Source organism: Sorex fumeus, unplaced genomic scaffold, assembly GCF_029834395.1.
Source record: "Sorex fumeus unplaced genomic scaffold, SorFum_2.1 ptg000061l, whole genome shotgun sequence".
Taxonomy (NCBI): Eukaryota; Metazoa; Chordata; class Mammalia; order Eulipotyphla; family Soricidae; genus Sorex; species Sorex fumeus.
In genome coordinates, this window is record NW_026606118.1 from 43,845,289 (window position 1) to 43,871,689 (window position 26,401).

At 51.7% G+C, this 26,401-nt stretch overlaps 1 protein-coding gene across 1 annotated transcript in view; it reads right to left on the reverse strand.

Moving 5' to 3' along the window:
• Nucleotides 1–6,729: 6,729 nt before the first annotated feature.
• Nucleotides 6,730–26,401, reverse strand: part of DHRS12 (dehydrogenase/reductase 12) — a 33,755-nt gene continuing 14,083 nt past the window's right edge. The window contains exons 4-10 of the mRNA XM_056126173.1: nt 24,570–24,662; nt 22,703–22,784; nt 12,214–12,275; nt 11,113–11,217; nt 8,995–9,085; nt 7,539–7,676; nt 6,730–6,907 (exon numbers count right to left, since the gene is read on the reverse strand). Of these exons, the coding sequence (XP_055982148.1) occupies nt 6,798–6,907; nt 7,539–7,676; nt 8,995–9,085; nt 11,113–11,217; nt 12,214–12,275; nt 22,703–22,784; nt 24,570–24,662 (681 nt within the window). The 3' untranslated portion in view covers nt 6,730–6,797. The remainder of the gene's footprint in view (nt 6,908–7,538; nt 7,677–8,994; nt 9,086–11,112; nt 11,218–12,213; nt 12,276–22,702; nt 22,785–24,569; nt 24,663–26,401) is intronic.

The following is a 26,401-nucleotide window of genomic DNA, read 5'->3' on the forward strand; positions in this document are numbered from 1 at the left end:
TTTTCATACTTAAAAAAATGTGATTTCAGGCTAAGGGTACTGACTTCGATAGTTTATGCTCTGTTCCTATTGGAAATATTTTTGTTTTCATAAGTGAACCTGAAGAACTCTCATCTTAAGGGAATCCAGGCACACCTGATAAAGTGAAATATTGTCACGTATAGTGACTCAGCTTGGGAATATGGAAATCTTTGGTTTTGGATTTGGCTTGTTTTCCTGGTGGTCCCAGGGATCGAGCCCAGGTTTGCTGCAGGCAAGGCATCCCTCTGCAGCTGAGCAACACCTCTGGCCCCAGACGTTCTTTTAATATAACCTGATTTTCAGTCCAGAGAGAGAGAAAACTCAGCCTGCTGGAGTACATGCTTTGTCTGCTGGACCCTGAGTTTAATCCCCGAAGCATCATCAGGAGTGACCCCAAGCACTAGGGAGTAGCCCTGAGCACTGCCAGGTGTACCAAAAACAAAAACCAGTTTTTCAAGTTCTTATTTTCACCTGTAGCTCGAATTAGGGCATGCATGCACTAATAACCCACCCCATCCTCCACACATCACAGGTGCTGTCTCCCTAGGCCTCACCCGTCAGGAGCAGTAGTGCATCACGGATCCTTTATGGGTCATCAGAGTACATCAAGACTGGCAAATGAACAAGCCAGTCACTTGCCCTTCCCCATACAAACCCTACCTCTGCGTATAAACTCCAATTTGACAACTTTTGGGTAGTAGTCTTAAAAAATCCTAATTTTTCTTGGAAAGCAGTACCCCTCCCTGCACCCCTCCCCTACCCCCCATCCTTAACCCCACCACCACCCACACACACACACACACAACATGATCATTCATTTCTTTCCAAGCTAGAGCATTCCCACCAGCCAGACTTGGTCACACTCCTACCCATCCCTAGTGTGTACCCTGGGCACGGAGCTTGCTAGAAAAGATTCTGTTGCTGTAGTGTTAGGAAACAGAACCAGTGGATGTGGCCCTGCAGCCACAGCACAGGACAGCTGCCACCTGTGACAGCAGGCCACATCCGGGTGCCTGCGGGAACGTGCACTCATGGGAGCACGCATGGGAGCAGATGCCCATCATCTAACTGCCCCCCTTCCCCACTCCCCTTGCTTCCGTCAGCGAGAGCTGCTATGGATCGAATCTGAATCTTTTCTGAATGATTGCTCCCTAAGAGACCTCCAAAAGGGAATTCAATTTAAAAGACTCAAATCGCTGTTTTGTGGTATTACTAGAATCTGCAGCCACTTTCTGAGTTGCATATAATAGAGAACTGTGTGTGGAAATGAGTCATAAATAATGAATCACTCTTTTCCCTTTCCTGAGCCTTGGAGCTTGGCGTCTGTAGACAGACAAAAAGATAGGGGGTGGACAGTGAATCAGGGACCCAGCAAACCTAGCTGGGATTTGGACCCATGTTCAGGAAGCCGGTTCCCTCGTTGGCTCGCTTGTGCTCTGTGGTCCTTCTGGTCTGTAACCTTGCACTTGGCTCTTTCCACCTCCGTCCCAACGTGCCTGACCCCAGCCCCCAGAGCCACTCAGAGGTTGAAATCACTGACACCTCCCTGGTGGTGAAGGTCATGGTGCAAAACCACAGACCCATCAGGTTGTCCACTGCTGTTGCCCTTTTGTTTCTCATCTGTACCGGGCGCTTGACTTCGATGACAAGTGCTTACAAGTCACCCCGTGTGTCTAATGCTGTTGGTTCTTGACTTCCTACCAAGTGTCTTCATTTTTGTAACACTCGCTGGGTGTCTGCCAAGCGTTTTATGGAATGGAGGCTTCATTCATTAGTGTGAACGAACGCTGGCCCCAGCACTTGGCTTTTTTCCTTTCTAGGTTTTACTACCAGAGTTGTTCTACCCTCACTGGATTTGCACTTTACTTGTATTTTTGCTCTGTTGCTTCCGTAGACCGACACTTTGGCGAGAATGCCATGCAAGCCTCTGCAGGGAAAGTGGGCACACGGCACCTTTTGTGCAAAGAGGCGCTTTTCAGTAGTAAAACTAAGCACATGACCTTGGTTTCTCCAAAGAACTGGTGCGACTGGAACCTTTAACTGCCGGGGTATATCTGCACTCACAAAAGTGGCTTGTAGATTCCCTGGCATCGTGTGTCTTTTGATACCATGTCACTCCCCCAATGGATGTATCATCTGATTGAATGAATTATTCAAAGGATCTTAAAAATCTCAAAACTGGAAAGGAGCCTCAGAGATCTAGAATGTTCCAAAGCACAGAACACTTTAGTCTTAGCAGTTGGGTAGAGTTAGCTGAGGTATAAACAAGAGATTCTGAAAGTGAAATTTTCAAGGAACAGTTGTTTTTCACCATTAACAGTAATGGTCTGGAAATGGGAGGAAAGCCCCCAGCACCTTGAGACAGGGTGCCCTGCAGGATGCCACTTTGTCCCTTTGTCATCAGCCCAGCTGACTCCAGCTAGGCCCTGAGATGCGAGTGGCAGGTCCCTGTGAGGTAGGTCTTCAGCAGAGACTAGGACCTACATGCCACGAAACGCACCTTGCCCTGTTTAAAGTCTGGCCTTGAGAAAGGGGGTGGGGGAGGGAGCCTCTGTGCCTCTAGCCCTGACCTCATGGAATATCCCCTTTCCAGAGATGGAAATTTCTTTTTAAAGGCAGGGTTCGCTTTTGCTTGACATGAGTCCATTTGTAAAGCCTGAAGTTTGACTTAGAAGTTTTCATTTCTTTGGTTTGCCATTTCCATAGTCGATGTATGTAACTTTGTTCACCACAATTTCTGCTTTAGAGGAAAAGGAGGCATCTTGGGAAAATGTTCTTCTCTCCTCTCTTTGAAATTGGGTTCTGCTTTAATTTTTTCCTGACGGGAAGGCAGGCGCCTCGCAGCCTGAGTGGGAGACAGCAATGCATCTGGGATGCTGCCTGCGCTGGCCCGCCCCGAGACCCCTCCCCGTGTCCCTGTCATGCTCACCATATGCCAGTAAAGTCCCTGCCTGGGCAGAGGCTACAGATAGGCAGATGGATTGTTTCAGTACCAGGGGAGAAGTTCAATGGTGGAGTGTCTGGGACCCTGTCCAGTGGGGTCCCATCAGCCCAGCGGTTGTGCTGGGGGGTTTTCACTGAGAAAGGACTTCCCACCTGAGTGTTGAAAGATGAGCTGGAGTTGATAGTGTGAGCAGAAAGGGAGGGGAAATAAAAAGGTTCACAGACTGGAGAGATAACACTTGGGTTAAGGCACCCGCCCAGCATGTGGCTGACTCCTGTTCCATCCCTGGCACCACATTGGTCCCCTGAGAACCACCAGGAGCAATCCCTGAGCCCGGGGCCAGGAATAAGCCCTTAGCACCAACAAGTGTGCCGCCTCCCCCTCCCAGTAAGACCCAGGGTCGTAATCAGGGGCCCAGTGGCTGGGTGTCCCCTCGGCTCGAGAGCCCGACTGCGAGGCCTGGAGCCTGATCCCCGGAACCTGGCACTTGGGTGCCCATGGCCGCAGGGGGAGGCCACATACACCACACCTGGGCATTGGCTCAGAAACTCATCAAAGTTTTGTGGCACCAAGGCTATCAGATACTTTAGAATTGTTCTCTTAGGTGATGCAAGGTCACCCCATTCTGCTCTCAGTAGGCCCCTCACTGGGCTCTTTGTGGTGGGTTCCTACAGGCCTTTGCTTGTGCAGCCAACAGCAACTCTGCCGCACAGATTCCCTGATCCATGGGCGGGTTGGTCTCAGCTGCTTGCTCCCTTTGTGGGAAGGAATGCAGGGGAGAGTGTTGCGGACAGCTGTGGGCTTGCATCGGCACAAGGCTTTCCTGCACACAGCAGGCGGCCGCAGCCCTCTTTGTCCTTCTCAACCTCACACTGGTCTTGCCAGTGACGGGTCATTTCAGTACAGCACAGCAGATGCACTAAGCCTTCATGACAGGGGCACTCACCAAAGGGAAAGGAGCAAAAGTTGTTCTCTATACGGGGACACTAAAAAGGGCCCAGGCAGCTCCTGGGAATCCCAGCCCATCCAGAAGAGCACCACAGATCTTGGTTGGCTCTTGTCTGCTGTTACACCCATTTGCCTTTTCTTTGAATGCCCAAGTGGCATCATCCTCATCACTTAATTCAGGAACATCCATGTTCATTGGTAAGCGTTAGTGCAGCTTTACAACCAAGAACTCGACCACTCCTCAGGGTTTGCTCCTAATTTTGCCTTTAAACATTATCCCTTTCACCAAGTAGCCTAGAAATCTGACAGAAATCGGGCTGGGATTCTTCCTTTGTGTGTCCTGTGTTCCCCACACCGTGTCAGAGACATGGAAAGGAAGTTCAGGCCATGAGCCAGGGATGAATTTGAGGATCCTTCTTCAGTCCTGTGATCTCACACACACACACACACACACACACACACACACACAAACATGGAAAGGAAGTTCAGGCCATGAGCCAGGGTTGAATTTGAGGATCCTTCTTCAGTCCTGTGATCACACACACACACACACACACACACACACACACACACACACACACACACAGCTGCCTGAACTCTGCTCTCACATATCTATAGTGTCTTCGTCTCCGGGGCGTGAGTTGCTTTCTTCCTTTCCTGCCCAGCACCTCGAAGGTTTGCAAAAGATGGTGAAGGAGGAAGTTTGTGTTATGGTACCACCTCCTTAAAAACAAAATACCTCAGAGTGTTCACCTTTGTGAGTCAAAAAGTGGATCTGACTTTCTTGGGCGAGAAGGTGTTAAGGAATTGCAGTTGGACTTAAAAGTCCGATTTAGAATCAGAGCTTGATATTTTTATGTGATTCTTTTCATTTTCTGTCTTGGTTCTCAGGGACTCGTGAGAAGGTGGCTTATAATCAAAAAGGGGAAAAGGTGCCTGTTTTCTTTAAGTATTTCATATATATACACTTTCCCCCCATTTTGGTGAATGGCAGCCGTATGTCAGTAACGTACATGCCCAGTGAACTACGGACCAAAATCCTCATGTCACCAATGACCTCCGTGCTCATTTGTTTTATGTAAGTGACTTTCTTCTAGCCTACTGTCATTTTGCAAAAGAGAGCCCTTATGTGAGAAGAACAAAAACTGTTTCGAACTGGACAGCAGGCAGGGGCGGTGCTGGCCCCTCGTGCCTGCTCCCACCGCGTTCCTAACCCGGGACCAGCCGCCGCTGTTCTCCACGCTGCCCTCTGAGCCTGCCGGAGCAGGCCTGTTGCTCTAGGGTACCATTCTCATTCTTCTTTGGAAACGAGACTCTGAGGGCTGAGAATGGCACGAGCCTCAAGTTGGAACAGATTTCTCTGATGTGAACCTTTATGCAGTGGACTGTCCCTCCTGGCCTCACCTCACCAACCTGTCCTGCCATTGACTTCCTGAATGTGACCGGGGGGAGGAGGCTGTCCTCCAGGGGTCAGATGTCTGTATCTGGTTCTTTGGTCAGATGCTGCTGGATGCTGGGAATGTGCTGGAACCTCCCTCCCACTGTGCTTCCTGAGCTGAAATGTATGTGTAACCATCCCTGTGTCCAAAACGCTCCCTGCAATGTTGCCTCTGGGGCTTAAAATAAATCTCTGGAAACCTCCGGCTGGTGTGGCTCCATCCTTGCAGTCAGGCCGTAATGTGTGACCACAGGACACGACAGCCCAGTCCTGGGGTCAGGGGGATGGAAAGGGGCTGGCCGCAGAGAGCACTGGAGTCTGGAGTCGGAGAGGAGCAGCCATTTCTTCTGCCTTGAAGCACAGCAAGGGGACCGGCCGTGTAGGCCTTGTGGTGTCTGCTTTCCGTTTCTGTTTCTAAGCTCCACTTACCTGAGTCAGTGAACTTCCCAAATAGACTAAGTCTTGGGGACTTGACACTCAGGAAAGGTCTCTCTAAAAATCGCCCCTTATTTTATGGATCAGACCAGTGACCACACAGTGTGGAACAGTGTCCCATCCCCCCATTCCACGCCCCCCACATTGTTACTATGTGTCCCCCTTGGGGCCCACCTGCGCCTGCACAGCCCGAGACCCCCACATTCCTCCTTGAGAGGGACATTCTAGGTGCCACACCCAGGAGCCTTTCCTAGGCACTCCTTGGCTGAGCACAGGGATCTCAGTGTCTGCAAGGAAGCTGGCAGGGGATCCCTTCCACCCCACCTTGGGACAGGTGGGGCAGTGTCCTTGAACACCAGTGCACTTACAGTTCCATTCTTTTTTTCTCCTTTTTGGGTCACACCCAGCAATGCACAGGGATTACCCCTGGCTCTGCACTCAGGAATCACTCCTGGCGGTTCTCGGGGGACCATATGGGATGCTAGGAATTGAACCCGTGTCAGCCGCGTGCAAGGCAAATACCCTACCTGCTGTGCTATTGCTCCAGCCCCGACATACAGTTCCATTCTAAACCCGCTTGTCGGTTTTGTTCCAAGAGGTGAAATGTATGTGTAACCATCCCTGTGTCCAAAACACTCCCTGCAATGTTCCAACTGTGGGTGGTGCGTGATCAGGGTCCCTCCCGGCCTTACGCAGATACAGCTCGGCCTCATGCCACCCTGCCACTCCTTCCGGGACACGGGACAGCCCCCACTACAGAAGCCCAGGCAGCAAAGTGGGCCCTGTCTGCTCCCACCCTTCCTTTTGACAGTGACCGTAGCTGTCCAGTTTTTAAGGCGATCGCACTTACAGGCACGGAAAGGAAGCCTGTCCCAGCCCCAGCGAATCCATTTATTCCCAGACAGCTTCCGGCTCCTCTTAACAGAGGAGGCGTCACAGCCGCCCTCTGCCCGGGCGCTGCTGCTTGGGTTCTTCGAGGCGCGAGTCTGACCCGTGTGGGCCCGGCCTGGCCTATTTAAATCTCTGAGCCATCTCTTCCAGGATCTCCATGAGTTTCTCCTCTTCTGTCGGCGAGCAGGAGGTTCTCGCAAGAGGTAAGTGTTTGGGAACTGGTTTCCGATCTACGGTGAGGAGAGCAAAGATGTGAGCAGGGCGACTGCAGGCGCTGCCTTGGCCCGTGGTTCCCGGCCATGGCACGGCAGAGAGGGGCCACACCAGGGACCCAGATGCCCTCTGGAAAATGGGGGGGCGAAGGTGGGGGTAGGAGCAGGCAGGTGAGGAAGTACTCTGACTTCACCCCAACATCGTCAGCTCCCCACCAGCCCATGCCTAGTGGGCAGTGATCCTGGGGAAGGAGGGGTCAGAGCCAGAGGGTGTCTCGGGTTGGGCCCTGCGTGTACTGACCAGTCAGAGCCTCAAGCATCCCAGAGGTAGCACTGAAGGCTGCCTGGGATCCCCCACACCACAGGGCCCGTGTAGCACCACACCCTTTAGGGGGCCCAGAAGAGGCAGAACCATGGGAAGAGAACCTGAAGCATAGCTCTGGGCTTGCCTCACTGCCCTCGGGTCCCTGTGACGGAGAAGCCAGCTGGCCTCCTCCTCAGAACTCGCCCCTCCCGGAAGGGGGAAGCAGGGGGGTCCCCACTGCCACCCGAGTGTCCCGTCGAGCAAGGTCCGCCCCAAGAGCCCCAACTGGAGCCGAAGGCAGTTGGGGGGGTAGGGGAGTGTGGCTACCCTGGGCCCAGGAGTCACCTTGGAAGAAGAGGCCGCTGGGCTGCTTGGAGGCGGCGGCAGCCAGTGCCAACCATAACACAGTGTCCGCCCCCTGTGCCGCCGTGCGCAGCCTGTCCTTGAACTTGGCGTGGAACCCTGGCATGGCTCGCCTCACGCCTGCAGGGAGGGAAGACAAGGGGACACGGTGGGGGCTGGGGTGGGCACAAGTTGAAGACAGGACACAGATGAGGACAGGGACATGGGTGAGGACGGGGACATGGTGGCGAGGACGGGACGCGGGTGGGGAGGAGAGGACGTGGGTCGGGAGGATGGGGACACTGGTGAGGACAGAGATCAGGGTCACGGGTGAAGAGGACAGAGGTTGGGGACACGGGTGAAGGGGACCTCAAGCACATTTCACACCAAGTGCTGAGGTGATGGCAGTGCCTGGAGATGGAGTGGAGCACTCAGGCTCTTCCTACTCTCAGGGAGCAGGAGGTCGGACACAGTTGCTGCTCAAGCAGGGCCCATGAACGGTCCCCCAGGCTGTCCTCTCCAGTGAGGCCACAGGAGACTCACCTCAGGACTCAGTGCCAGTGAACGCCATCCCCTGAGGGCCCAGCCTCCCTGAGGCTCAAGGCTCCCTGGCTGCTCTGGAGTTTTCTTCTGCTGCAGGAGAGAGTGCGGCTGCCTCTGGCCGGCCCCCGCCTCGCGCTCTGCATCCTGGGGTGCGAGGGCTGCTCCGCAGAGGGCCTCACTCTATTTGTTCTCACACATAGCTGCCACACCTGCACCCACGCCCCAGGCCTGGGGACAGAGGATCTCTAAATGTGCCCTCGAATGATGCAAATGTTTCTCATGAACTGCCTTCCAGAGAGTGGCCCCAGTCAGGTCCTCCTGGAAGTGCTCACTGCCCTGGGTGCTACCTTCCCCTTCAGTCTGTGTCACAGTTCCGTACCCCTGGAAGTGCTCACTGCCCTGGTTGCTACCTTCCCCTTCAGTCTGTGTCACAGTTCCAGCCTGGGCAGACCTGCCCCTGGGTCCAGGTGAGTCACAGGCACAGCCAGGGCTGAGGGAAGGAGTTGCTGCCTGAGACATGAGTGGGGCAGGGGCAGCCTGCAGGGACCCTTCACTCTCCCTCCTGCACCCCAGGAGCTTTGCAATCACCCCACTCGTCTCTTTCACCTCCATGAAACTTGTATCTCCTCAGCCCCAGGCATTGGGGAGGCAGCCTGGGTCCCCTCCGTGGATGTCCCTAGTCATTCGTCCTCCTGGGGTGGGGGCATGTGTTGTCCCCCTGAACCAGGGGAGCCTGGTGCTGCCACAACCCAGCACAGAGCAGAGCAAGCCAGCTGCTCCCCACATCCACCAGAAACTCAAGATTTCCCCCCTCACCGCCCCCCACCCCCACCCTACTCTCGACTGGAATGCAGGAGAGCCGGTATTTTCAGAGGAACCCAGGGAAGATGCTGGGGAATTAGGGCCTCCCACATACCTGGGGTGTCAGCCCAGCCAGGATGCATGGACGAGAAGTGGATGGAGGGGTGCACGCGGGCCCACTGCTCCGTCATAACCACCTGCTGCCTCTGCGGGGGGGGGAGGGGAAGAGCACTCAGCGGGGGGCATTTCCACAGTCTTCAGGGCTGGTGCTGTGACTTGAGTGACCACCAAGAGCCACCTACAGCTGCCTAGACTTCCTGAGCCGCACACACCCACTCCCCACCCACTCTGCCCCACGGGGTCCAAATCCTCCTCTTCCGCAAGTCACACACTCCCCAGACCAGGCAGGCTGGAGGTGGGCAGAGCCACCCCTCACCAGCTGCCACCCCATGTCCCCGCCGTGTCCTGGGAGCACATCCTAGCATGTGGACGCAGTCTGCCCGGCCCGGAGTAGCGTGCTCGCTGTGCTTCCAGGACGTGGTGGGTGGTAAGTGACCCTCCTCTCACGGAGACCCACACTCTGATCATGCCATGCTGAGGACCCCTCTGCAACTCCAGCCTGAGCATTGAGGGGCTCATCCCGTACTGCAGCATAATCCCCGATAACCTTGGGGTCTTGCTCAGGAGAAGCAAGCCATAGGATTTTGCGAGAGAGTCAGTGAGCAAAAGTGGGGCAGTCCCAGGGGACACAGGAGATGGGACTCCCCGCTGAGGGGGATGAGATGAGGGCGTGTCACTTCATTTCACAATGAAATGAGGAAGCTCAGTCCAGTGAGGAAAGGGCCAAACCGGCTTCTTTTTCTTTCGTTTTTTTTTTTGGGGGGGGGGGGCACACCACCTGGCAGTACTCACGACTTACTCCTGGCTCTGCACTCAGGAATCACGCCTGGTGGTGCTCAGGAGACCATATGGGCACTGGGAATCGAACCCAGGTCAGGCGCATGCAAGGCAAGTGCCGTAGTACCCACTGGACTATCTCCAGTCCTCGAGTTGGCCTTTTAAAAGGGAGCCAGGCAGGAAGTGCGGCTCTGCTATGGTCCACTTACCTTCTACCCCTGACGTGGCCAAACAGATACCGATAGGGATTTTTTTTTTTTTAATGTAAGAGTACTGCTATTTATTCAGCCGCTGATTAGCTGATTGAATTGAGCATATACTCCACCTTACTTTTTTTTCATAGTTTATTTATTTATTTATTTTTCTTCTTATATTTATTTATTGAATCGCTCCAACCCATTTATTATTGAATCACTGTGGGAAAAGTTACTAAGCTTTCAGGTTTAAGTCTCAGTCACACAATGGAAGGGGGGGCGGTACCGGCTCGTCCTTCATGCCCTATGGAGGTCATGAGTTGCCCCCCACGAGCGGCTCTCCAACATGGCCATGGCTCCAGAGGCAAAAGGACTTAGTCCAGAGCCCAGCAGCTTGCGGCAGAAAAGTGAATGGACCATGCGTTAAACTATGGTGCCATGCCTCCCCGGGAGGGAAAGGGTGTTGGGGTGTTGCTCCCTTCTGCTTCCCCCTCACACCCTGGCAGCAAGATGGCCACCACCTCAGAGCGTATTGGAAAGCCAGATATGTGCCGGCGGTGACGGGGCAACTGCAGTCTCATGGGAAGGGGGGCGGTACCGGCTCCTCCTTCATGCCCTACAGAGGTCATGAGTTGCCCCCCATGAGCGGCTCTCTGGCACAGCCATGGTTCCAGAGGCAAAAGGACTTAGTCCGGTAGGGATTTTTAAAGCGTGCTGCCCAGGAACCGAAATCTGGCTTCATGTTGGCACTTCCCATGAAACTGGGTGGGCCATGAGTTCCTACCCTATCACCTGGCTGGCTTCATACCCGAGTGTCCAATGCAGAGATGCCCTCCCACACTCTTATCTCCTCTGAGCTGTGTGGGTAACGACTTGCTCTGAGACTCATGTTTGGGGGGTCTCGGCACATGGCTGTGGCTCTGCAGACAGCCCAGAGAGGAGTGGCCATCTCGGGGGCTTCTCCCCGTGGTGAGCCTAGTCAGCAGAGCAGCCTGGGCCCCCAGGAAGAAGAGGATTTACTGCGAGTGGGGAGTTGCTGGGACTTGCCAAACCCCAGTGGGTGAGAGACGCGGAGTGGGCCTCCTTAGCAGAGGACCCAGGTGGGCCGCGGAGACAGAGCGTCAGGGATGCCCTGCACTCACCTTGTTCTGCGCATAGACCATGGTGCCATCGAAGGCCGCGCGCTCCCACTGCAGGTCCTGGGTGCTCAGCTTCTGGACCAGCATTCCCCCGGAGGACACCGTCACCTGCCGTGGCACAGAGAGCCGTGAGCCCACACAGGTCACACCGCCCACTGCTCTTCCCAGCCCATCCAGGGACTTCCCAGAACTGATCATAACTCTGGGGTGTGCAGCGCTACGGGCGTGGCATTCTAGGAGTCAGTGTTGGGGTTAGGTCTGTGGATGGAATCAGAGAGCTGGGGCCAGAGCTGACTGGCAGTGGACCTTAGGGTCAGAAGCATCCCACCAGCTGAGAGTCCTGAGCACCGCGGGGGGAGGCTTAAGAGTCCACAGCACCACTTTCAATCTGGAGGTTTGAGGAGGGGTGCAGATTGTCCCCCGCTTCCTCAGCTTCTTAGGGAGCTGGTGCTCCCTGGTCTGCGGCTGCAGCGTCTGACATTTGCCTCCTCGTGGGACTCTGGGGCTGTGTGGCACCGGAATTTGCAGTCCCGCCCCTCTCCCCACATCAGGATTCTTCGGGACACTGCCTTGGAGGTGACATGGCTCTGGGGTCCAGGTGGAAGCTGGGAACACCAGAATGAGGATTAATAAACACTGTGATCTCCTAGCTCCTGGGGTCTCTGTCATTTTGGCCTACCCATGTCAGGGCATGTTCCCCGGGAAGTGGCCAGCCCCACCCTGGCCTCCTCCCCAGGACGCTGGGAATGGAGGGCAGCCGCCCCGTCATGCCAAGGGGAGGACAGGAGCAGGGGCAGGAGAGGGGTAGGGGTGAGGGGTGCAGGAGAATGCCCGGGAAGCTGTTTCCTGCCAGAATGAACATTCGGGAAGCCAGTCCCAATATCAGGAGCTCCTCCTGCCTCCTCCCCTCCACCTCGGCCCCCATTCCATGTGCTGGACCAGAAAGCAAACCAATGCCTGGTTTCCGAACACTGTACCAAGAGCGAGTCATGGGGGAGGATGCCATGTCCCCCACGCCCGTGGGCAGAATGGGCACCAAGGAGAGTGAGGAGCACAGCGACCACCCGCTCCCCCATCAGGAGCAAAACGGTGCAAGCCACTCACCACTCTAGGGTCCTGCTCCTTCTCCAACACGGGGATCAGGGCGACGGTGAGGATGTAGACACCTGAGGAGCACAGGACATCCAGTGAGGGCTTGGGGTGGGGGGGTGTCCTGCACCCTCTCCAGCTCCCTCCTGGCCCCAGGGGTATAACTGACCCAGGAGTTTACCCAGCTCCAAGTGGCTCCCGCCTCATCCTTATTTCCCTCCCCAGGATCAGAACAGACAAAAACAAGAGAAAAATTGTCCCTGTGTCAGAGAAGGAAAATGCAACCCACAGACTCAAACTGCAGCGAGCCCACACTGCAGGGGAGGAACTGGGGGTTTGGACCCTTGGCGGGTTGATTCCATCTCATCTGTTCAGGCAAGGGGGTACAGAGGGAGCAGCAAAGTTAGCTCTGCTGCAGGTGGCACAGTTGGCCGGGGGACAAGGCGTATGCTCTTCTTGCTGTGTTTCTTTGCTGGTTGGGGATCTGGACCACTTAACAGTGAGCATCTAGTTTCACATGGCTCCCACTGTCATAAACCATCATTCAAAGGAAGAGGAAAACCATGGCAAGGTCTGTGTGAGAGCAGGATTCTCCCGACGCTGCAATGAAGAGTTGGGTAAGAGCAGGAACACAGTTCCACGGATCCCAGTATCCCTCCCACCCTCCCATCCTCCCCCATCCCACCCTGCCTCTGTATCAGGGCATTCACTTTTGTTCTCTCTCTCCTTTTGGGTGCTGAGGTTTGCAAAAGAGGCAATGAGTGGCAATCATGTTTGGTCTATAGTCTACTTTCAGCATGCTTCTCCCATCCTGGGAGGATCCTCCCAATACCCTTTATTTGGTGCTCCCTTCTCTATCTGAGCTCCCTTTTTCCCTAGCATGTGTCTACAACTGTACCTCATGGTGTCTCACTAATAAAAAAAAAATGAGCAGGAACAGAGAATCCCACTGGTGTAAGGAAGGAGATGTCAAGATTTAGAGAAAAATCTCTGCCAGGATGATATTTTGGTGCATTTGCCTTTGTTTGTTTGTTTGTTTGTTTGTTTTGCTGTTTGGGTCACACCTGGCGATGATCAGGGGTTACTCCTGGCTTTACACTCAGGAATCACTCCTGACGGTGCTCAGGGGATCACATGGGATGCTGGGAATCGAGCCTGGGTCGGCTGTGTGCAAGGCAAACGCCCTACCCGCTGTGCTATCGCTCCAGCCCCGAATTTGCTTTTTAAAAAAAATGTATCTCTGAGTGGCGGGAATATTTTTGCATGCACAGCACTATCATTATGTGTTCTGAAATAATGGTCATGTGCTACCATGTATTGGGTGTGGAGAAGGGTAGCAGTCAGTGAAAGCTCCTCCCCTCATGTGAGGTGAGCATGGTAGGGCGCCCCAGGCAGGGCTCTGGACTCTGCCCTCTGCCCACAGGGGCTATGGCAACAGGGGCGTGGGCTCACATGTAGTCTTTTTCGCCTCAATTCCTGACAGAAGAGGGAGATGAGCTGGATGCCCACCTCATGGCTATGAGGACTCAAGGTAACGAGAAAACACCAGAGACCGGGCACGATCACTTGGTTTCTGTGCTGTCCACTACAGAAACCCAAGTCTCGACTTCCTTCCAGGAGCACACTGGGCTGTCCCTGGCCCCACGATCTCCACCGCCTCTCAGTCGCTAATGCGATGTTCCCATCCGTTCAGAGCCCTTAAAGGCTTTCTTTGTATTCACTGCTGGTGGCTTTCTCTGTGATTTAATTTGCGAGAAGTAGAAAGGACTTCTGCCAAATGTGCTCTGCCCGTCAGCCTGCCGTGACGGATGGTCGTAAATAAGTCCTTTGAGTCCCTGGAATGAAAGCTGGACGCAGGCTCCACGCAGCAGGCCGGCCTGGAGCCCTCCCCAGCTGGCCGCCCTCTCCCCTGGTCGGCACGAACACAGGCTCTCCTCCCGCTCCAGAACCTGACAGCACTTTGCTTTCCTTCACCCCCTAGGCAACACCACCTGTGTCCGTGTAGGTGACAACAGAAACGCCAGTGGGAAGACCACAGCCTCATGCAGGCACACACAGGTTGAAGGTGCTGGAGAAAACACCATGGGGGTGGGGGTGGGGTTGCAGCAACAGCACTTGCCACAAAAGACTCCTCTGTCTTTGGAAGAAGATGTCCTTCAGGCCAGACATACAGTACAGTATGCTTTACAGGAAGCAAAGCACTTGCCTTGCACGGGGCTGTAACAGGCACAACCCGGGTTTGAATCCGCAGCACCACATATGGTCTCTTGAGCAACTCCAGTGGTCACTCAAGCACAGAACCAGGAATAGCCCCTGAGCTCCCCTGACAGGGACCCCCAAGCACTACCAGGTATGCTGCCCTCCCCACCTGCTCCCCCCCCCCCCCCCGGCAAAAGGTGAATCTTCCCTGAGTCCTCAAGTTTGCAAGAGAGTTTGCAAGTCACCGTTACCCTGGGAAGACCCAATGCCTGGATCCTGCCCCACACCTCACCCTGTTCACACAGATGCCAAGAACCCAGGGTCCTGCTCCTGCTCTGAGCTGCCAACCCGCCAATCCCCAACATTGCTAAGCAAAAGGCTCCTGGACCTGATGGAGAGGTGGGAGGTGCCTGTCCCTTGGAGTGGGGGTGGGGAGCTCCCATGAAAAATAAATAAATAAATAAATAAATAAATAAATAAATAAAAAGCAGCTTGCACTAGGGTGACTGTGCAGTGGGTGTTGGCCTTGCAGGTGAGTAGCCCAAAAAATGGACAGAAAACTCAGAAACAAAACCAGCAATGGTGTGATCGCCTGAGCCAGCCGCACATGGCCCAACCCCCTGGGGCAGAGAGGACTGAGTTGAGGTGACATCAGGGCTGAGCTGCGCCAGCTGGACCCACTCCCCTGGCAGTGGCAAAGGAGCCTGCATGCAGGGCAGTCCTAGGTATCGGGGAAAGCAGTGCCCGAGCACTGGCTTTCAGGAGCAGCTGCTGAGCCCAGAGAAACAGACACAGTCGCTTGGTTTTTTTGCCTCACTTGTCCAGCTCATGATGGGAGGTAACGCCCTCAGCCCCCTCCAACCTGCCCCTTTCCTCAGTGGGCTCAATTGCACACTCAGAGGTACTTGGGAATGAACCCTGAGAATACAGTGTATCTGTGCTCGTGGTTCAGCTCCCCAGTGACCAAGCTTTCCAGGGTGTTAGCCAGTGACCTTCGCTTCTTTCCTCCCCTTTCACTGCTCTTGTGTCCAGGCCAGGGTGCACGTACCAGGGTCTCACAGGGTTGGGGTGCGTGCACACATGTTCCCCACGTGATTCACTCCTTTCACTGCAAGCATCCCCACACTCTGGGGACGGGGGGGTCGTCACTCTCCTGACCACAGTGCACACAGTTGCTGCTGGGTGCTTGCAGGGCTCACACACTCTGCTGCTGACTCTGACTGGCATAGTCTGTCGCAGCACCAAGGGTGCCAGATTGAAGAGCCACCAAGTTTGAAGTTGGCACATATGGGCATCACTTGGAATCACACTCAGAAGGCAGGTGCTTTGCCACCATGTCCTCCCCTAGGCCATCAACTGCCATTCATTCATTTATTTTGGCCACACCCAGTGTTGCTCAGGGGCAGACCACAACTCAGAGCTTGGGGATCGTTCCTGGCAGAGCTCAGAGGATTATGCAGTTCCAGGAATTGAACCCAGGACTCCCACATGCAAGCACACATTTGAGCCCTTTGAGCCATCTTCCAGGCCCTACCAGGCCCTGTTAAAATAAGAATAGGGCTGGAGCAATAGCACAGTGGGTGGGCATTTGCCTTGTACACAGCTGACCCGGGTTCGATCTCCAGCATCTCATATGGTCCCCTGAGCATCTCCAAGAGTAATTCCTGAGTGCAGAGCCAGGAGCACAGGGTGTGATCCCAAAAGCAAGAATAAAATTAAATTAAATTCATAAGAGTATCTCCAGAGGCTCCTGAGGGATAGTGCAGAAAGTGCCTTGCATGGGGCTGACCCTAGTTTGAATCCCTGGCATTGCATTTCCTGAACCCTACCAGAAATGGTCCCTGAGCACAGAGATAGGAGTAAGCTCTGAACACTGCCAACCTCCAAAGAATCCTCCTGGAAACAGACAGGCAGAGCTGCATAGAAATGAGGGAATCTTGGCCACTCCATAGTAAGGAGTCACCTTAATATGAACCAGCTCAGTGACCTTCTTCTCCCAAGACTGCTTAGAGAAAGGAGGGACATAAAAGGGATTCAGAGTTTTGATGAAAAGGGAAAATAAAGGGATATTTTGGGTTCAGGGTCCCAGGAGAGAGCAGGCCTGGGTACTAGGAAGGCACCTTCAGCTACTGGAAAATGCCCAAGGTTAGTCCTGTTCCCGGTAATAAGGAAAATAATTCGTTATCATTATGACTCATTAGTATTTTTAATTTACACAATGCCTTCCTTCCAAGGAACTCATTATGTCGATGGAGGCTCATTATGGGAAAGAGATTTGAGAGTGGAATTTATGTTGGACATAGTCTTCTAAATATGGCAACACGGACCTTTATTACATGGGTGCATGCCTTGAAGAAAATCTCTCTATAAGCTAATTAAGAGGATGTAAAAGTGTGTCGAGCTGCAGGAGGGCTGAGGGTTCTCAGAGCATCCCTTCCACCATGCCTCCACCCCAAGAGAAAATTCGAGGTGCTCCTGAAATCATACAAGAACTTGGCCATCAGATATCCTAATCGCATCAAAAGTGATCACTGATGAGAAAAATACTTAGTCGGTTTTACTTGTAACATGGGAAATCCGGGCCTGGCTCACAAAACCTCCAGATGACTTGAATTAAAGCCACTTCAGCCACTACTAGACCAATGGTGCTATCTACAGGAAAACAGAATCGGTCTGTCTCCCTGGGGAGTGGCTGGTCAACATGACAAGGGAGCAAAGAGAGAGAGAAAGAGAGAGAGAGAGAGAGAGAGAGAGAGAGAGAGAGAGAGAGAGAGAGTGTGTGTGTGTGTGTGTGAGTGTGAGTGTGGATGAGTGTGTGTGTATGTAGGAGTGTGTGTGTGTGTACCACTGCCCCTTCTCCATGTGCGTGACAGAAATGTTCAGGGAGATTATGCACAGATGACAGACCATCTAAAAGCTCCTCTTCCCCAAGGACATTGGCAGTGCAGAGTCCCAAAGGAAAATGAAGCTCAGTGGGAGCACTGGAGTCTTCCACTTCTTGTGAGATCTTCTTGTTTGGGGAGAATCCACACTTTCCCTTTGTCCCCAGTCTCAGCTCTTTCCTTGTTGCGTCCACTGTGGCATGAAGCAAGCTACTAGGTAACTCACCTGTATGCACAAGGAGACACATGGGGGACTGGCCCACGCCCACAGTGAGTTGACATCTCACTGGGTCAAGAGAGTCTGGAGAGATAGCTCAGCAAGTAGTATGCTTGCCATGCACGCAGCAGCCCCGGGTTCAATCCCTGGTGCAGCATCTGACTCCCTAAATACCACCAGGAGTGATTCCTGAACTCAGAACCAGGAGTAAGCCCTGAATACACTGAATGTAGCCTCAGACCCAACATCTTCCCCCCAGTAAACGGGAGGGAGGGAGAAGCCAGCACAGTTTTAGGAGAGGGGAATGAGATAATATCCTTTTTATTTGTTTATTTGGGGGCTACACACAGCTGTGCTCAGGGCTTATTCTGGACTCTTCGCCCAGGAATTACTCCTGGCAGAGCTCAGGTGATGTATGATGTTGGGGATCAAACCCAGGTTGGCTGCGTGCAAGGCAAACTAACACCCTGTGATATTATCACTCCAGCCCCTATCTATTTTTTGTTTTGTTTTATTTTTATTTCAGCAGGGCCACACCTGGTGATACTCAGGGATAACACCTGGCTTGGCACTCAGGAATTGCTCCTGGGGGTGCTCGGAAGACTGTGGGATACCAGGGATCAGACCGGGGGCAGCCACGTTCAAGGCAAGTGCCCTACCCCCAACATAAAGAAACAAAATAGGAGACTAACACCCAAGAATAGCCGGGATAAGTACCAGGAGGTTTGCTCTATGGCTTGGAGGCTAGCCACACATGCTAGGGGAAGCTCAGATAGAGAAGGGAGCACCAAATAAAGGGTGTTGGGAGGATCCTCCCAGGATGGGAGAAGCATGCTGAAAGTAGACTATAGACCAAACATGATTGCCACTCAATGCCTCTTTTGCAAACCACAACACCCAAAAGGAGAGAGAGAACAAAAGGGAATACCCTGCCACAGAGGCAGGGTGGGATGGGGGGATGAGGGGTAGGAGGGATACTGGGATCCGTGGTGGTGGGAAATGGGCACTGGTGGAGGGATGGGTATTTGATCATTGCATAATTGAAACCCAAGCACAAAAATTTGTAAGTCTACAACTGTACCTCATGGTATTTAATAAAAAAAAAATTTAAAGTGCCCTACCCCCTGTACTATTTCTCCAGCCCCATATCTACCCATTTTTTAATAATAAAAATAAAATAAAATATGCAACATATTGCAGCCAGATAACCAGATCAGTTCTTGGCCACCCGACAGATCCCAGATCATGGCTGTTTGCTTGCAGGCTAGGAGAGGAGCCGGGGAGCAAGTGGTCCCAGAGACAGAGCGAGCTGGGTCTGCCCTGGGAGCTGCCGCCACCCAGAGTACAGAGTGGGCACATCATGGCCCAGAGGACTCAACACCAGGGCGTTTTTGTGCCTCAGCATTAGCAGAAAGCCAAGGACCAGCAGGTAAAAGATCTTGACTTTGGGGTTCATTAATGCTCCCTGCTTACGAGGGCTGCACAGAGCCCCAAAGTACAGTTGAAGTCCAAAAACTTTGTCCTGGATCTCTAAATCCTTCTAAGGGTCAAGGGCCCCTGCCAGTGGTTTCCTGAGTCTCTGTCCTCCCAGTCTCCTGTCCTGTGAAATCTATTTACCTCACCTCCCCCACCCCCTTAACCTCTCGATCCTTTTGGGTAAATTGTCTTCGGAACAAGACAAGTAAGGGGCAGGCAGTCCCTCCAAGATGCTGAAACATACCATAAATAATCAGAAGTGAGGAGGACATTACAACCAATAGGCATTCAGGGGGAGAAACAAGCACTTGGAAAGAGAAAGCTGAAATTCATGGGAATTCAGTCTGGGACAAAGACGTCAGCCCAGCTCCAAAGGGAAAGACTAGTAAACAAGAAGCTGTGTCTCATGCTGATTAAAAGTACCAGGGGAGAACAGCTGTCTGCTTTCCTCTACGGCTCTACAGCCTTGTTCCCTTTTTGGATTAATTTTTTTTTCCCCAAAGAAAAATTGGAATGTAATAAAAACAGACTCTTGTGAGAGTTTAATGCTTTCCTGATTCTCGATTTCGGGCTCTGTGAAAGGACTCGTATTGGATGGAGAAAGAGGTAGAGCAAGCTGGGCTGGAGACACATTTACACACCTGGGCTGCCACTGTCCAGGGAGTGCGCCCTGGCCAGCCGGAAGCCCAGCACTGGGAGACTCTGGGAGCTGCTCAGGCCAAACCCGCTGCTTCCGATGCTCCAGTGAGCTCAGCTGAGTCCAGCCCACCTGGGAGAAAATACATGTGGATTATTATGTGCTCTGAGATGCTGGAGTTGTTTGCTGGGCTGCAATATGAACTGACAGTACAACTATCAGTTGTCCTGGGCTTGAAAAGGCCTGTCCTTTGAGACAAATGAGGGAAAGTGGAATACCTACTCTGGGTGGGAATGTCAGCCAGCTCAACCTCTTTATAAAACAGTCTGGACAATTCTCAAAAACTGAGAATGGAGCTTCCACATGACCCAGAAATTCCACGAAAGCCAAGATCTGAGAACAATGTGATGTCCAAAAACAGATGACCCGGTAAAGAAACGGTGGTACATCTTCACAATGGAATACTACTTGGCTGTAAGAAAAGATGAAATTGCACAATTTCCTGCTATGTGGGTAGAACTGGAGGGGATGGTGCTGAGTGCAGTCAGTCACTCTGGAGAGTGACAGACATAATCACCTTTATCGTACAGAGAAGATACAGAAACACAGTAAGGAAACAACAGATGCTCAAAGACAACAGAACCTGAGAACTGGCCTACAGAACTGGACGGGGAGGTGTTACTGGGCAGATAGGGGGACCCTGAGACAATAGTGGCGGGTGTGGTGTGGCAACACTGTATGCATGATACCTATCATTAGTGGAATTATAAATCACATGCCTCAAATTAAAAACAACAAAAAGACACATCCTCCCCAGACTCAGTTTTCAGATGATTTCTAACCCTCAGTTTCCTGTCTGTTAAATCTGTAAAGTTGTCCTGGAAATTGACTGAGATAATCCAGAGAATTTTGGGTGCTGGCCCGGTACATGAAATGTGTTCAGACACGCTTATTATTATTCTCGAGGTGTTCCTGGGCTCTGGGGCCCGACTGGAAGGAGCAGTTGTCAGTGTGAATAGGCCAGTGACTAGAGACCAGCAAATACCGCAGCATCAAGTGACAGAACATTTCCTGTGCATTGACGTATGTTCTCCCAGAATGACCTAAGTGGAACGTCTGGCCCTGCCCAGTTATTGGAGTCAATTCACAGGAGCCTGGGAGGACTGTGTTGGGAGATCTCAGGGCAGGGCTGAGGGCAGCGGCAATGAGGGTCTGTGGAACACTGCCAGCAGCATGCTCAGCCAGGCTCCCCCTGTCCCATCTGTCTTCACTCCTCAGCGACGACGGCTGCGCCTCAGAATGCCAACAGGCAAAACGTATGTGATGGGGGGGAGACCCGGTGTGCAGGGGTGAGACCAGCTGCCAAACAGAATCTGCCCCCTGAGCCCCCTCAGCTCCTCAGTGCAGTGGCCTGCAGCTCAGCCGGGTGCAGTGGCACCTTCCGTGCCAGCTAAACTCTCACCATACCTTCATCTGCCACTTGTCCCCCCACCCCCGCCCCATCACTGCATGCAAAGGAGCAGCATCTCTAAACCTCACTGATTCACACAAAACATCTCAACAAAGAGCCATACACAGTTGCCCTCCCAGTCACATACAATCCCTCCCTGCCAGACCCCCCTCCAGCTTGGGGCCTGCAAACCCAACAGGTCTGTTCCTTGTTCCAAATGTCAGGAACCACACTGAGGTTTAGCTGAGAATTAGAAACATTTCTAGAGGTCAAACGAGATCATAGAAATCTGAAAACAACCAATTCCGTGTTGCATCATTCAGCAGGGAAAACAGGCTTCTGATCGGGAAGGCAGCCAGCAGAGTCTTAGGACTCAGAGCGAGATGTGGGCTGCTCCGGGTGCTACTGATGCTATTTTAACCTCCCTGCATCTCCTCATCCATCAGAGACACGTTGAGCTGCCTGCCTCCTGCCTTGTTGCATGTTTTGTACTACGTCTTGAGGTCGGAAAGATCAATAAGATTTCTAACACCAATAGGAAATAAAGGGTAAGAGCTATAAAGCTCATTGGCTGCAGCCCAGATCTGTGCAAAAGTACAAGTAACTAGCAGAACAATCAAACTGGCAATTCCTATAGATTGTGGTGCCTGTCCATGCTCTCAGGGAAGGCAAGAGTCCTAGAAGGAAACCTCCGTCTACCTGCCCTCCCTTGCTAAGGGGACATCACACCCTAAGCTTTTAGTGACACTGAGGAGTCTGAGAATGTGAAGGCAGGGGAGCAAGGTGACAGGAGTCCCTTGGTTCAATAAAGAGACAATCCAAGAAAATTTAGAGTTGGAATGCTGATTCTCTTCGTATGTACAAGAACCATCTGAAGTTAGCTTGGAAGAGATTTCTCAGTCGTGCTGCAGTTTTGACTTTAGCAGATGTGGAGGCAAAGCCCAAGAAAACATACATTTCCACCAAGTTCTGTGGCCATGCTAATACAGCTGATCCGAGAATACCGCATATCCGTTTTGATATGCAGGCAGGTTGGGGATTAGAAGGAGGTTGGGTCACACCTGGAGATGCTCTGGGGTTATTCCTGCCTCTGTGTTCAGGGGCCATTCCTGGTGGTGCTCAGGGGGCATATGCAGCATCAAGGATCAAACCAGGGTTGGCCGTGTGCAAGGCAAGTGCCTACTGCTCCAGCCCCAGAGATTCTACTTTGAGAACCACTGGCCTGTCATTCCACAGCCAGGCCTTGTGCTCTGTCTAGTTCAGCAACCTTCTTGGTCCATCTTGTCTCATGGCTGTACCTTCCTAAGTCCTGGCCAGACATCCCCTGACTCCAATTGTGTTTATGTTCACCTGAGAACTAGTTCTTTGCTCCCATGTAATGTGTCTACTGCTCTGATTTTGAACCCTAAGCAAATTTTTCAGTAATGCTGAGTATTACTGAACATATTACAAAAAACATAAAAAGTGTCTTATGAAGAAGAGTAAATGCAGTGAAATATGGAGCAAATATAACTAGGCCTAGGGCCAAGAACCCAACATGTTGGCTCATGTTTTTCTAATCCTTCTTTGGTATCATCTGTATCTGGTTAATTTTTGCTAAAAACAAGTTAGTAAGAAAGAAAAAAAAAACAATTTAGACTTACCTAGAGTGTTGGTAGCAAAGTTTTTTTCAAGTCCGTCTTCTGTAAGCTCTCTTTTGTTGACCATGCAACCTGCATTATTGATCTAAAAATTACAGTTCCCATTTCAAAATCAAGGGAAAGAGGGCCAGAGAACCTGTTTCTAAGGCCCGTGCCACCACCACTGGCCCCATCACTGATGACGATGACAAATCTGCTCATCTGTCCCTTCTCTCCAAACTTCCCCCAGGAAAACTCTAACTTATGCAGAAGACTCTGCCACAGAACTGGGTCAAGAGTTCAGAGGGCAACTTAATCATGGTAAAGTTCTATGGGAATTTGTCCAGACCATTGTGATCCAAAAGAAATAGAAATCTCAACTTTTCTAGAGTATAGTTACATTTAAACAGTTAAAAAAAAGGGGGGGGGGAATAGTACAGAGTTAAGGCGCTTTCCTGGCACATGGCTGAGACTGTTCAATCCTGACTTCCTGGTATTACATATGGTCTCCTGAGCACCATCATGGGTGACTCTGGAGCACAGAGCCAGGAGTAAACTCTGAGCACTAGTAGATCTGACCCCAAAAGCAAAAACAAAGAAAAATTGAGTCAATAGCAGGGCCAGAGGGGCTGGAGCAATAGCACAGTGGGTAGGGCGCTTGCCTTGCATGCGGCCAACTCGGGTTCGATTCCCAGTATCCCATATGGTCTTCCTAGCACTGCCAGGAGTGACTCCTGAGTGCAAAGCCAGGAGTGACCCCTGAGCATCGCCAGGTGTGACCCAAAAAGCAAAATAATAATAATAATAATAATAATAATAATAATAATAATAATAGCAGGGCCAGAATAGCTGGACAGGCTGAATGCACGCACAGCATGCATTTGGAAGGCTCAAATTAGAGCCCTAGCACCACACTAAGGCACAAAGGGAGGGGGACTCCCTGACTACTGCTGGGTGCAGCCCCAAATGCCAAATACACACACACACACACACACACACACACACACACACACACATATTAATTTAAAAAAATTTGGCCACACCCTATTTTGCCCACAGTTTTATCCTGACTCTGTTCCCAGGGATCACTGCCGGTGACGCTCAGAGTTCAGGGACCATATGGGATGAGGGGTCTGGAATCTGATCGGGAATCAACCCAGGGCCTCTTAGATACAACATAGAGGCTCAGCCTGTCGAGTTTCCTCTCCATCCCTGCAAAATTCACTTTAACAATATATTTTATTTGATTAAATATATTTAGTTGACATCAGATAGTAATGAGATAGCTGACCTTTCTTTCAGACTCAGTCTTCAGCACTGTTTCTACAGAACATCTCAGCTTGAGCTAGGCGTCACCTGAAGTCTCCATTCGTTTGGAGCCATGCCCAAAGCAAATATTAGCCCAAGAGAATACACTGAAGTACATTTGAAACCGCTGAGGCAGAGACACAGCTCAACTCCAAGCAGGGTGTCTGGAGGGAGTGTACAGCAACAACCAACAACTTACCTGAGTCCCACCTCTCGGTGAAATCCACACAACAAAAAAGAGCAAAATGGTCTGCTTGCCAGGCCCATGCATCCCTTTGAGCTGAGTGTTTGATCTTTACTTTGCCACAGCCTCTAATCGTAATACACCAAATCTACAGGGCTCAGAAATACAGACACACAAGTCCTCATTCCATGGAAAATGGGACGTGTGCTTCCTCCACACTGCTTCTGCAGGAAGATGTCCCTTCCTCCCTCCCTTCACACACCCAAGCCACAAGTAGACGACGACATAAAACTTCTCATGGTAAAAGACTCTGAGTCGCCCCCACATGCCCACCCATGTACTTTCAGTCCATCACTACACATGAGATGTACACGCCCTGTGCAAGCTTTTAAAACTTACCAGAACATTGAGTTTATGCTCCTGCTTGAAATTCTCCACAAACTTCCAGATTTCCTTGGGATCAGATAAATCCACGATGTGTAGAAAGATGTTCTAAGCCAGAGCGGGTGAAAAAAGGTCATACATCTATTCTTAATGATAAAAAATTATTATTTACCTAGTCAAAAAATTATAATTATATATTATATGTATGTCACTGTCACTGTCCTCCCGTTGTTCATCGATTTGCTTGAGCGGGCCCAGTAACATCTCTATTTTGATAATTGTTACTGTGTTTGGAATATCGAATTCGTCACGGGTAGCTTGCCAGGCTTTGCCGTTCCGGCGAGATACTCTCGGTAGCTTGCTGGGCTCTCCGAGAGGGGTGGAGGAATCGAACTTGGGTTGGCCATTGTGTAAACACACAAAAAATAAAAAGGGGCCGGCGGTCAGGCCCTTTCCCCACTCCACGGAGGTCGATGGCGATGGTCAGGCGAAGGAAGGAAACGAGGCCAAGCTGGTTGGTCTTAGCAGCCATTTATTACATGGAAGAGATGTATGTCATGGAGGCCTCAGGAATCCTCAAGCACGTGGGCCTTTGTTCTCTCAGCTTCTGTCCTCAGCCCCATTTCCCAGGTTCTCTGATGCACGTGTCCCCCCCCCACCCCCCAGAGCCCTGAAATCTCCCTTATATAGATCATAGTACCTCTAAAGGGGGCAATATAGTGATGTCATCAAAAGGAGTTACAGAAAGAACACTGAGGCAAAACATACACTGTTTCTTTACATCCGCAGGCCAGTAATCCTGGCCTCACCTTTTTACAAGCTACAAGCATTTAGATTAGCACAACAAAGACCAGTCTGCTAGAGCTTGGAATCTACATCCCCAAAATCAGCCAGCCTGGAGTCAGGCATCTACATCCCAAAGACCAGGCCTGGCTTAGCACCTGGGAACTGTATACCTAAGGCCAGCTAGGTTCCTGTGAGATAAGAGAAACTACCTCAATATACTGAAATCATTTACTAAAGGCAGTTTGAAGGGGAGAAAACAGTCTCATCCAAGCTAGTCAGGACACACAGGAAAACTGCTTCTAGGATGTGTTTCTCCTTGTCCAACCAACATATAAGCATACATAATATTAATCATTTTGTATGGACACAGTAAGAAATACTTTGAGCTTATAGAATTGCTCTCCTAGGGCCATCTCGATCTCAGACTGCAGTGCTCAGGCCAGATATCTTTCCTATTCCTAGCAGCAGGGCCCTAGTCTCGTCGTTACTTTTGGATCATGACATCATTTGCCTATGATCAACCTCTTAACTTATAGTTAAGAATCGTGGCACCTTGGCCTGGCCCATCGCGATGCCAAGGTAGCACATAACTTACCGGTCTGCCCTGGTTCCATCCAGTCCCACGTTGGGACCCTGCCCTTGGGGTGCTAGGAAGTGAGGGCAACTGAGGCTTAAGTTGAGAAGGCAGACACCCAGGAGTGAATAATATTCAAAGCCAATAATATTCAAAGCCAATCAATTCCTAAGTTACCGAGCATATTAATTAATTGTCTTCCTGCATCTATACAAAAGGACATTGCATTAAACTGCTCAAAAGACATAAGGAGAGGAGGAAGGCAATATTACTTACAGTACAGCTTCAGTGTCTAAGAAGGATGAGACCTTACAAATTGGTTGGGGAAGAGAGCATAGAAGAGGTTACAGACAGACAAAGTAATGGGAGTGACTCGGGAGCACTGTGATGGGTGCAACCTGATAAACCTAAGCTCTGTGTACTCCAACAGGCCATGCTGGCTGCCTGCAAGGCAAATGCCCTACCGCTGTGCTATCACTCCAGCCCA